The following is a 12,504-nucleotide window of genomic DNA, read 5'->3' as shown; positions in this document are numbered from 1 at the left end:
CCAGCCCCCTCGCCCCCCTCCTCTACCCCCGCCCCCTCCTTTCCTCTCCCCCGCCCACCCTCTCCCTCCCCGCCAGCCCCCTCTCCCTCCTCCGTCACCCTTCCGCTCCCCTTCCTCCTCCCCACCCTCCCTCTCCTCCAACCACCAGCCCCCCCGCAACCCTCCTCCACCCTCGCCCCCTCCCTCCTTCTCCCCTGCCCACCCTCTCCCCCCTCGCTTGCCTACCCGCCTTCCCTCTCCCCCTTGCCAGCCCCCTCGCCCCCTCTCCCACCCGCCCCCTCCCCCGCACCCCTCCCCTCCTTTCCTCTCCCCCGCCCACCCTCTCCCTGCCCACGGCTGATACCATTAGTCACCTCCGTCTTCCTTTGTAAATGAGACAGAGGTTCAAATAATGCCTTGATTGGTTCATCAGCTTTACTTGTCGAGAGGGTACCGTCCTTATATCTGATGAGGACCATAGGATCTTCATCTTTGGATGCTTGCCATGTGGCTGTACCCCTTGGCCTTGGTCTTCAATCAAACCCCCTTTGATTGGGTTTGACTTTAGCTATTGATGAGAACAATTAATCCATCCTTTCTGTTTACCCTTCACTCAGATTAGGGTGATCTGAAAATGGAAAGTGTTCAGTTCCAAAAGCTCTATGCAGCCATGCTGAGAAAGCACATAAATAGCATAGAGGTGGCACCTGTACATGTTGGATATGCTAATAGGGCCATGTCGATACAATGAATACATGAATTTAAAGGCTCGAAGGACACAAATGAATCCACACTTCACATGCATCATGGAAGTGGCTTGGAAATGTTACCTCCTCGGCTATTGGATGTGGTGCAGAATTTTCCAACATCTGCCCCCCCCCCGTTGGCAAGCTCGCTTAGGCTTTTTTTTTTTTCCCATGAAGGACACTTCTATTAAGTATAGAAACCCGCGAGAGCAAGCTCAATGCAGAAATACACAATGCTGGACATGAGAAAAAACACTCTAGAAGAGTAGGCAAAAACTCAAAAAGAGCTGGAGAGAAACCAAGGTTGAGGCTGAAAATGCCACCTCAACCCTGATGTAGTCTCTCAGAAAAAAGGGGAGCCCCTCCATTCTGTAAGGAATATAACCCTCCTAGAAGAGGCTGCCTTGGAGGACCCTTGCATGCTCGCCCAACTGGCCATCAGAGTCCAGGACCGAGAAAAAGCTTGAGGACATTTTGATCAAAAGGAGGATCCAAGGAGCCCCGTGTGATCAACCTACAAGAAATCTTCCCCATAGAATGCATTTCTCTCAAAGTTACCTTTTGAGCCAAGGGCTTGTTAGCACTTAGCCCTGGTATACGGCCTTGCAGGCTAGTTAGGACATTTAGTCCTAGTAAACCTAGTTCACTTAGAACATTTTGGTCCTTAGTCAACTAGTTGACTTTGGGGCCATATATTGGCCACTCTTGTACTTTCTTCATTATCCATTTGCAAGTACACTTCATTCCATCGGGCTTGTTTTCTCCCTTGCATTCCAACTTGGTTCCATTGCTTCTTTGCACCCAATGGTGGTATCAGAGCAGGATTTCTTGCTCCTACTTGCCTCCTCCCGTGCTCAAACTTCAGCGCAACTCACTCCTCTCAAGGAGTTAAATGCCATAGGTTAAGATTGATGCGCAATGAAGTAAGGGTGGGAATGGCTTTTGTTTGTATGCTTCAAGCATTAGTCCAAGGGGGAGTTTTAGCAAATTCAACAACTCATGCATCGCAGCTCTTTGCAAATCTAGGGTCGTTTGATTTGCATTTGCACAACCGTAGCTTCAGTTTTAGTAACTTCAAGAATTCAAGTGTCACAGTTCTTCACAAGTCTAGGGTCATTCGGCTTTCATTTGCGTCACCGTAGCTTTTGCTTAGTTTCAAGCCACCACCACGTGTTCCATGTAGCTATCATTTGCATTGTGCCTGCCGCGACCTGCTTCAAGTATCTGAGCTACTCCTGCTCTGCTGATACAACCATGACAAACATCCGCGATAGGCTCCTATACCATTTCCTACTTCTTCGCGCCGCCAAGTACAACCAGCTACTCTAGCTATTCGTATAGTGCCGTTCAGTGTACAAACATCTATATGATTCCATACAGGTCGCGGTTTGCAATCCGTATAGGTCATTGTTTTGCACTTGTTGGTACAGCTCCGTACACCTGAGCGCATGTGTTCTGCACCTGTCCGTACAGCTATGCATGCGGTGAAGCAAAAGATTAAGGGCGGTTGACCAATGGCAAGTAGCGGTGTAGCGAGCCGAGGGTGCCACCTTTTAGAAGGTGGTTTTTATGTAGTCCAAAAAAGCTTTGTAACAGAGAGAAGGGGAGGAGTGTGACATTGCGAGCTCACGCTCTCCGTCTCTCTTGAGCTTGCTAGGTTAGGAAGCTTGATACCATGTAAGCCGAGGCGGGCTTTGGTTGTACATACAGTTTGCTTCAATATATGAGATTTATTTCCTTTTTTGTGTCTTAATGAAGTGTTGTCTTCTCAGAAAAGCTTTGTAACAGAGAGAAGGGGAGGAGTGTGACATTGCAAGTTCACGCTCTCTCTCTCTCCTGGGCTTGCTAGGTTAGGAAGCTTGATACCATGTGTTCATTGCAAGCCGAGGCGGGCTTTGGTTGTACATACAATTTGCTTCAATATATGAGATTTGTTTCCTTTCTTGTGTCTTAATGAAGAGTTGTCTTCTCGGTGTGGTGTTAAATTCCTAAGTGTTGATAACTCGGTTCTCCCGTCAACATACGATTTCCCCTTCAACAGCTAACCCCAACCTTCGAGTGTTTAATGTTTACCACTGTATCGTCACCTCGAGCACGTAGCCCTGGGTTGGGTTATTTTCAAGCACTGAGCACGTTTAAGTTAGCTTGTCGAGAGTGAGTAAACCAAAGCGTCACATTTTGGAGATCCTACTAGGGAGGGGTCAATTGAGTTGCGATTTGATGAGTTGTTAGTAGGGGAATCTAGAGGTTTAAGGTAGCAAGCCTAGAATTGAGAAGTCATTGAAAGTCCATGGTGTTGTGTTTGAAGACGGGCATGTGGAGTGCATAAAGTATCCAGACAGCCACTCGATTACTTTCTGACTTAGCCAATGGTTGACGCGCGCTCGGAAAGAAGACAAAGAGACGCGGCCAGATGCGAAGAGTTCCTAAGCCAAAGGATTGGCTACATCCTACCATGAGAACTGGTACAGTCTCAAAACCATAGTAGAGTTCAATGCCCAAAGGAGATTGGCAGAAGCATCAACTGTCCAACAGGAGCGTAGAGCATGAGGAGAGAGACTCGGCCACGCTACCCCAGGTGGAAGTCGATTGCTATCTAGAGTCAGAAGAAAGGAACACTGGTCTTGGGTTGAGGCATTCCAGAAGATTGGTAGATGAAGGTCCATCATGGCAAGTGGAGTTTGAGCACTCTTCCACAAAGAGCTTGAATTTTGAGCGGTTGGTCGTTTCCTCTTTAGAACATCAAAAAGTTTTTCTATGATTGCTTGTATGTTCGTTGTTAGATAGATTACTCTGTTTACTTGTCTTACAATGAGATTTTTGTCCCCTCTTTGGGGACTGGTCTTTGTAATATAAACATACATGGATTTCACACCAAAAAAGTGCATGTGTGTGTGTGTGGAGAGAGAGAGAGAAGCCCTCACGGGGTTAGGGGACGAAGTACACATCCAAAAAAGGGGATCCCTTACTAAGTGTTAGAGAGAGTCAAGAAGTGCACAAGGCATCTCAACTTGAATTATTTAGCACACTTCATAAGGGCAAATGCCCTGGTTTCGATGGTCTTACTCCTCCTTTTTTTATAGCCTTTTGGGATATGATAGGTGATCATATTACTTCAGCCCTGCAGGGCATTTGGGACTCGGGTGAGATGCCTGACTCACTGACCGAGGGACTCATTCACCTTATCCCGAAAGGTGGCAACAAGAATTTTGTATCCCATTGGAGACCCATCACTCTTTTGGGCACTCTTTACAAAATCCTTGCCAAGGCGATCAGCATCCGACTACAGCCCCTTCTTCTAGACTTGATCCATGATACTCAGACAGGCTTTGTGCATGGCAGGAGCATTTTTGATAATATCTTTTCCTTTTGGGAAGCCACAGAGTGGGCTATGCAGAGTGGGCAGAGGCTAGCAGTTTTACTCTTGGACTTCGAGAAAGCCTATGACAGAGTAGATTGGGGTTTTCTCGAGGGCACTCTTCTACGGTTTGGATTTTCAGATGCTTGGATCAGAGGTGTGGCCTCCCTTTACAGATCAGCCCACAGCCAGGTTTTGATTGGAGGGGTAAGGGGTGACAGGTTTCAAATTTCCAGATCAGTTCGTCAGGGATGCCCTTTAGCCCCCTTCCTCTTTCTTTTTGTGGCAGAAGCTATGAGTATCTTCCTTAGATCTCAGGCTCAGCTTTTTGGGCTGAGACTGCCCTTGAGACAGGAGTAGGAGCTTTTTGACTGTGAGTTGGCTGATGACACTGCTATTTTTATTCAAGCCTCCTTGCAGTCACTTGATTCTTTCCGGACAGCCTTGGATATTTTTTTCTCAGCTGCAGGGGCACACATTAACTGGCATAAATCCTTTGGCTTTTGGATCAGTGATGAGGACACTCCAGGCTGGGGTGTTGACATTGGTTTCTCCTGGATTCAGAGGGGTGTTCCTATCAGATATTTGGGATGCCATGTAGGATTGGACATCTCTCCAGCACAGCTACCCCAGTACTAGAAAGTATAAGGAAAAAGCTCCTATTCTGGAGCTCTGCCAAACTCGACCTTGCATCTAGAGTTGTGGTAGTGAACCAGGTTCTCTTGGCCACCTCCTGGTTCGTGTGTTCTTGCTGGTGCCGGTCTAGGGATTGCATCACTCAGCTCATCAGACCAGTCAGGAATTTTTTATGGAGTGGACTTAATGGCACAGTAGATGTTGCAGCAAGGGTGGCCTGGGAGACTGTTATTCTTCCTACATGTGAAGGGGGCCTTAATGTCATTGACCCGGACTTGCAGTGCAGGGCATTGCTTTGTAAGGTGGTGGTGAGGGGACTCATGCCTAGGCAGGAACCTTGGAAGGATTTCTTTTTTGGACGCATTCAGGCTTGCACACCAACCTTGGGAGATGATTGGGTGGACAGCCCTCGCTGGATTTTCACATCAGCCCCTCTCAAATCTCCTGCCTCTCCTCTCATGACTGCCATCCTGAAAGCTTGGGGGAGCTTCAGGAACACTCTTCGAAGGATTCCACCTTCTACCGTCGAAGAGATTGATAGGCAGCCGATCATTTGGAATGATAGTATTCTTGACGAGCATGCCAGACCACTGGGCACTTCCCATTACATGCAGTGGTCTAAATGGGAGAGAGGCCCCGCCTACACAGTAGGCACTTGAAAATCTTTTATCAGGCTACCTGTGGATCAGAGACTGCAGTCCGTGAGTCACCTCAGAGGGGTAGCACGCAGGATTCAGCAGATAGATGCAGCCATCCCGGTGGAATGGACAGTTGAGCTGCCTACTACTTCCACCACTTGGATGGGAGCTTTTTCGCGGACATCAGTTCCTTTATAGGTGATCGCTCTCCGAGGTCTCGGGGAAGACGCACTGGTCTTTGATGTTAGGGATGGAGGTTTACTTTCTACATCCAAGGATGGCATTCTTCTTGAGGTTGCCTTTCAGCCTGTCAGGATTGCTGGTTTTGTGGACCATGGAGTGGGCTTGCAGTGGTACTTAGACCCCGACCCTCTGCTTGCTCTTGGCCTTGGGTTCCTGGAGGTTGTGGTTATATGGAGGTGCACCTATCAGGTGCTTGCAGTGGGACCCAGGAGAGTGGGAATGGATAGATCATGGGCACCGAGAGAGAGGGATTCCCTTCTTTCGTTTCACGGTTGGTAATGCCAGGAGGTTTCAGCTGAACAGTAGGGGTTGGATTCCTTCCAGAGCCCCCCATTGGGAAAGCTTCTTCATCACCGCAGAGTTGCGTAGAAATTTCCGGAGGAGGCTCTGGAAATCCCTCAGAAATAGAAAGATCACTCTTTTCTTTTGGCTTTCTATTCATGGAGGGATTGCAGTGAACCTGTGGAGATCACGTTTTGGGGCTGATCCCACTTGTCCTCGATGTCATTCTGCAGAGGAGTCAGTGCGACATTGCCTTTGGGACTGCAATCAGGCGAGGACTGTTTGGAAAGGGGTTGCTCGGATACTCAGCATCTTTCACACATCCCCTTTCTTCATGACTTGGGGCTCAGTCGCATGGTTATCTCTTACCGGGCCCCAGGTGTTTTATGAGGGTGAGCCTTCTTCTTGGGCACTCTCGGTCCGCCGGCAGGTGATAGAGCCCTGCTCTCTACAGGATGTACCACTTACTCCCTTCAGAGCTTCTCATGTTTCAGTCGACACCTCTTGGGAGATTTTGGCTAGCCTTTCCTCTTGGCACATTTGGAGAGCCAGATGTACTGAGGCCTTGGATGGCACCCAGATACACCCATTACAGGTGTTCACGGGTATTTGGACTAACACAGTTCACACTTTGATAGCCATATGGGCTATCATGCAGGGTTCTTCACGGGCAGCCTCTTCTAGAAGGACTATTTTTCTTCGAGTTTGGAGGGGTTCTCCCTTTTTCTCGGAGGTTTCTACCAGATTGAGATGGCACTATCAGCCTCAATCCTTTCTTTTTGGCTCTTGAGCTTTTCGTGCATTGCATGATGTATCCCATATGGAGCTTGCTCTAACGGTTTTTCTTTAATACTTAATAGAAGTCTCTTTTTGCCAAAAAAAAAAAAAAAACTATTGTGAAGCGGCCTTCCTTGCATCGTTTTTAGACTGAGAATCTTTGGGTCTGGATATGAAGTCTTTGTTTAGTGCTATACCATCTCGATAAACAGCCCATTTTCCTTCCTTAGGCACTGCTTTTACTTTTGTCAATTCTACATTTCTTGCATTGAGCTGAGTCGGGGTGAGCTCCTCTGAAATCCACATTCTGGTACCTCTCTGGTTGTTAGTTTAACTTTGTTCCTTGCTGTCTTGTCTTGAAAGATTACTCTGCTTGTACCCCCTGTTGGTTGAGAAAATCTCTCTCTTCTAGGTCCCTTTCAATCTGGGAATTTTCTTCTTGAGATGTTGTTTCTATACTTCATCTTCTAGAGTCCAGCCCTCGGGCAGCCCGCCTATCTGTATAACCGGATTATTTCCAGCCCTGCTCTTTTACCTCCTCATAGGCATCACACTTGTTGATCTTGTTATTCACCGTTGCTGTGAGTTCCTGTTTGATAGACTTGAGCTTGAGTAGTAATTAATTCATGTGCCTTCGTCATAAGCTATGACATGGGTGCGTGCTGCTGTATTGCATTGCTGTAGAACTTCTTGGATTACTTCCTCTTTGCCCTTGCCCTTGCTTTTCATTTCTGAAACTGTCTTCTCCAGAGGGGCAATGCGGAGCTTTGCATCAGTTCTCACTGTAGTAAAAGATCTGCTCATGTGGATCGAATTTGCTTTAGAATCGGTGGTAGGTCAAGGCATAGGGGGATGGTGTTGAGGCTATGACAGCGTAGGAGGGCTTCTTGCTGGTTGTAGTAGTAGCAAACAGTTTTGTTTTGTGGAACTCCATCTGATGGCCTGTGCTAAAATCCCCTTTGCTAAGGCTAACCCCCAAGGGTGCGTAGTAAAAGATCTGCTCATGTGGATCGAATTTGCTTTGGAATCAGTGGTAGGTCAAGGCATAGGGGGATGGTGTTGAGGCTATGACAGCATAGGAGGGCTTCTTGCTGGTTGTAGTAGTAGCAAACAGTTTTGTTTTGTGGAACTCCATCTGATGGCCTGTGCTAAAATCCCCTTTGCTAAGGCTAACCCCCAAGGGTGCAGCCCAAGTATAGCCCCTGACTAGCCCTCGACTGATGACTAGCTGATGCGACCCCCCCGACCTGACCTATTGTGGGGGCGCTCGCCTGGCCGACCTGACTGCTGCTGATTCTGTTGGACTTGACTTTGAAGCAGCTGCTGCTGACAAAGCTAATTTCCATGAAACGTTTCAATGCATTGAACGTATAAGGCTTGAAACGTTTCTGAAATGCCTATTCAATTGATAGGAGACGCGGGGGTAGGTTGAGTAAAGGATACTTGTGGATCCATATACCTTTAGGAATTCTGAAGTAATAACAGGCTGTTAGCTTGTAGTTCGAGGCATTATCAATAACAACTTGAAGTACATGTTTAGCACCCACCTCCAAGATAGTCTCTTTTAATGCAGCTGCAATCTATTCTCCAGTTTTTGCATTTCCACTAGTATCTATGGATCGCTTGAATACAAACCATAATGTATCTTCCTTGTGCACTGCAAACCATAATGTTTAGAAGAGGTCTCCTTGCAATGTCGGTCCAGCCATCAGAAACAATAGAGCATCCATAGTATGGCCAAGTAGGTTCAAAGTACCTGGTGCATCCGTAAAGGTGTAACAAATTTCTATCTTCTAATGCTCACAGGGTATGGCAAGACAGTAACCATACCATAATTCCACGTCCAATATGTGAGTTTTAGACTGAGTGACTGTAGATATAACAAGTTTTAACTTGTAATTCTTCAATAATTGCCCTTCCATCATGGCAAACAACCCATTTGCCTGCTTTCTTAGCTTTCTTGCCTTTCTTCAACTCCTTGGTTTGCCTTTCTTCAACTCCTTGGTTCTACTTCAACTGAGCTTGGGAAAGATATATGACATCCAAACTTTTATGTCTTCCAATTTCGTGATTCAAATGTAACAATGGCATGCTTACCTAATTGATTGACTCTATTTGATTGGAATCCTATCGTATCTTTGGTACGGCTTCCCTTAGATGCCTAATTCAAGTGTAGAAGCTTTCTTCATTTACACCAATCGTCTAGTGGGAGGCTTCATATCCTGACATTGAGTGCTTTCTGCGGCTTCTTCAACTTCTTTGTGTATCTTGATGTCCCGTTTCCTTGTGAGTAGGGTACCCTCAACCATCTTTCCATGAACTGCATCTTGCGCTCTTTGTTGTATTTGCATAATATGTGTGTTGGAACTCAGTCAAGTCAACTGGTGTTGTAGAGGAAGTGCACTCTTGAACGGTCACCTCATGGACCCCTTCTTTGCTAGCTGTATTTTACATCTGCTCCATGTTCTTCTTTATGTGTTGCAGACATGATCTTAGGTCTGCACCTTCTTGCTGTAGTGCAAAAATATATTCCTGCATATCAAGTAGACTGACATTGTGTTTGTAGGACTTCGGGAAGGGGGTTAAGTAGCTCAGGGTTGATGTTACTGCTGCATAAGACTTGTTTGAATCATTGATCTGCTTATATGGTCTGTCATTTGGCCCTTTGGGGTTATCCCCTTTGGCATCAATTTGGATGTGGATGCTGCTGTCTGGCAATATGTCAACTGCTTCCCCTTGTTCTTTGCTGAAGCTAACCCCTAGATTGGGCCGAAGGGGGAGCCCAATCTAGAGAAGGAGGGGGGGCTGTGTGGGTTATCTAGGAGAAGGGGCTGAGTGGAGAGGTGGGCTGAGCACGGAAGAGGGCTGGGCTGGGTTGCGTGGAAGCGGGAGAGGGGAGGATTGAGCTGAGCGGAAGCGGGAGAAGCAGGAGCTGAGTGGAATTGGGGAGAGTGGGAGAAAGCTGAGTGGGAGGAGCTGGGCTGAGGGGGCATGGGAGGGCTGTGCGATTTCTTTTTTTTGGGGGGGGTGGGGGGGGAGACGGTGGGTGTATGGGGAAGGTGGGTTGAGTTGGAGGTGTTTTTAAAGGACTTTGAGCCCCATAGTCGTAAGTTCATCCTCTTTTAAGAAGATGGTGGGCCAGAAGTGCATGGTTTCTTCATCTGCATTATAAGTGCAGCTTTCAATTTAGTAAATTTCATGAATGTCTTTTGAGTATAGCAACTGAGTCTTAACTTCTGTTATTGCAGAAGAGAATACTTCTCTAAACTGGTCTACCCGGAAGCATATAGCATTCGGTACAGCTTGTGGGCTTGAATATCTTCATGACCAAAGCAATGGGAAAGTAAAAATAATTCACAGAGATATCAAAGCAGAAAACATCTTTTTGAATGAGGACTATGAGGCTGTAATTGGTGATTTTGGGCTTGCAAAGCTACAGCGAACAGGTCAAACGTATGCAACAACACATGTCCGAGGAACTCCTGGATACATGGCCCCAGAATATATTTCTACAGGAAAATCGTCTGAAAAGATTGATGTTTTCAGCTATGGTGTGTTCCTGTTAGAACTTGTTATAGGAAAAGGTTCCTGGGACCTGGCACGCCTACAGAGCAATGAAGACTTGTCTCTGAAAGATTATGTAAGAATGCCACTGCTCTTTGCTTTTTGTGAAACTGAAAGGCTCTTTCTTTGAATCTCCTGATATTTCAGGACTGTAAAATCCGATTCTTTTATGTACTGCTCCTCATAAAAATAACATACCAAAGATGAGTTCAGTAATGAGAGATGCAATGTGAATCTATATTCCCCCACCCATCCCTTAAAGATAGAATGATGTGACGAATCCCTGTTCCTTGAAGAAAGATTGAGTCTGGACATCTATTGTTGTTGTGTGAACATGAAGTATATCATCAACAATGTTGGCTTTCAAATTTCTAAATCATATATGATTAACTATTTTACCTCACATCCTGAAGATTCCACTAGGCAGAAAAAATTGCTTAACTTCTTGATGGACTTGATGATGATAGTGAATTTGAAATGTTTGTTACTGCCTGATGATGAAGACATTGCAAGAAAGGAAAGAATTTCAAAAGAGTTGTAACCTCAATTATTTCTTATGCGAAAGGTGCTTTAGAGAGATACATTGCTTGACGACAGCTAAAGCAATGAACCCTTTTGCGCAGGTACAGAAACAAGAGAAAGCAGGGAAGCTCAAAGACTTGGTAGACAAGAACCTGGGCCAAGATTACACATTAAAAGAAGTGGAAGAGATCGTACAGCTTGCTCTTCTTTGCACACAACATGAACCTGATAAGAGGCCCAAGATGGCAGAGGTTGTACAAATGTTGACTTCTGATAGTAGTAATGTGGCTTCCCAGTGGGATATAGCAAGCCATGACATTGAGATGCAGCCTATTTTGACATGCAGATATGAGTTTTACTCTGTAGATGCTGAGGAACTGACGGGTCCAAGATAATATATTGTGTTTAGGATTCAAGAAGGTCTTGAGGCAATACAATCAACTGAAGTGTGATTCTCAGAAGATGAATGTAAAGTTGAGGTTTCATGTTCTTGGATGATCTCAACAGACGTGCTTTGAAGTCTTGAGTACGTCCACTATACATAAAACTAACTATGAGCAAAGTTACCCTCATGCCATCCAAACAAGGGCACAAATTGTTGGAAAGTGAGCTGCAGTGCGGATTTAGTTAGTCAGCTCACCCTTGGGGTGATAAGTGGGGTGAGGACTATTGAAAGGTCCATAAGAGTGTTTGTTAGACCTTAGGGACTAGTGAGCGATCCCATGGCATATTGTCCATGGTTAGAGATTTTTATTGGGGCACAAGAATTGGCATATCCATTATCAATGGAAGGAATCAGTGCCAGATGGCAGCATTCTATAGGTCTAACCTAGGTGGCTTTGCCAAGTGTCACCACCTGCTCTCCTCGACTAGCTTGCGCTATGTGTTGGGTTCTTGTTTGTGTGTGAAGCATAGATAGGTTTTGCATTGTTATATCAAAAGGAAAAGACAAAACAAAACAAGGGTAACCCAAATAACCCTTAACAGCTATTACATACAAAAGGGGTATAGATGGAGATTACTCTGATCAAGCTAGCTACTCATCATCAAAGTTGGTAATATAAACCAGTTCTTCTTTAGGTCCCATTGCCTCTAATACATCATAAAGAAGGTGACAGATCTGTCTAGTCTATAAGATCTCCCCCCTAGCCAGCGAGGTCCAAGTCCCTCATAGACATTGTGAGTTTTTGCAACAACTCATCAGAATGGCCAGACAATTGTGATGCTCTAGATAAGAGGTTGATGCCCCCAATACGATGAGATCTGTGGGAGATACCACTATCTCTTTGAGTAGGGGTTTGAGGATATGCATCCAATCATTGCTAACTGAATCAAAGATGTTCCACAATGACGTAATTAAAATTCACACTCGTGAGTAGGGGTTTGATATGTATCCAGTCCTTGATTAATCGGACCAAAGATGTGCCACATTCACGCAATTCAAATGCACACCGTGAGTAGGAGTTTGAGGATATGCATCCAATCATTGATTACTTGGACCAAAGATGTGCCACTCTTTTTATATTAGAGGTTTCCTGATTCAAATGCATGCATATGACTAACACTCAATTAGGAGCATAGGAAACAACGAATTACAAACTTCACAGAATATGAGCTCCCAATCAATGGCCACAGTTGCAAATATGACCCCAACACTCGCCAAAATAACATGACGACAAATACAAGGCCAATGGGTAGGTGTACCATCCTAGTAACCCTCCTCAAATCCTCACGACATTAGGCCACCTCACAGCACCTA

General features: G+C 45.8%; 1 protein-coding gene across 1 annotated transcript in view; it reads left to right on the top strand.

Annotated features, from left to right (window-relative positions):
- Positions 1–11,499, top strand: part of LOC147897257 (putative LRR receptor-like serine/threonine-protein kinase At5g65240) — a 122,264-nt gene extending 110,765 nt beyond the window's left edge. Inside the window, exons 10-11 of the mRNA XM_087380960.1 lie at positions 9,908–10,299; positions 10,847–11,499. Of these exons, the coding sequence (XP_087237086.1) occupies positions 9,908–10,299; positions 10,847–11,140 (686 nt within the window). The 3' untranslated portion in view covers positions 11,141–11,499. The remainder of the gene's footprint in view (positions 1–9,907; positions 10,300–10,846) is intronic.
- Positions 11,500–12,504: the final 1,005 nt, after the last annotated feature.

Source organism: Dipteris shenzhenensis, chromosome 10, assembly GCF_047967505.1.
Source record: "Dipteris shenzhenensis isolate YYH24624 ecotype China chromosome 10, Dip_SZ_1.0, whole genome shotgun sequence".
NCBI lineage: Eukaryota > Viridiplantae > Streptophyta > Polypodiopsida > Gleicheniales > Dipteridaceae > Dipteris > Dipteris shenzhenensis.
The sequence above is the reverse complement of the archived record's forward strand: the minus strand, read 5'-3'. Positions and strand labels throughout refer to the sequence as shown.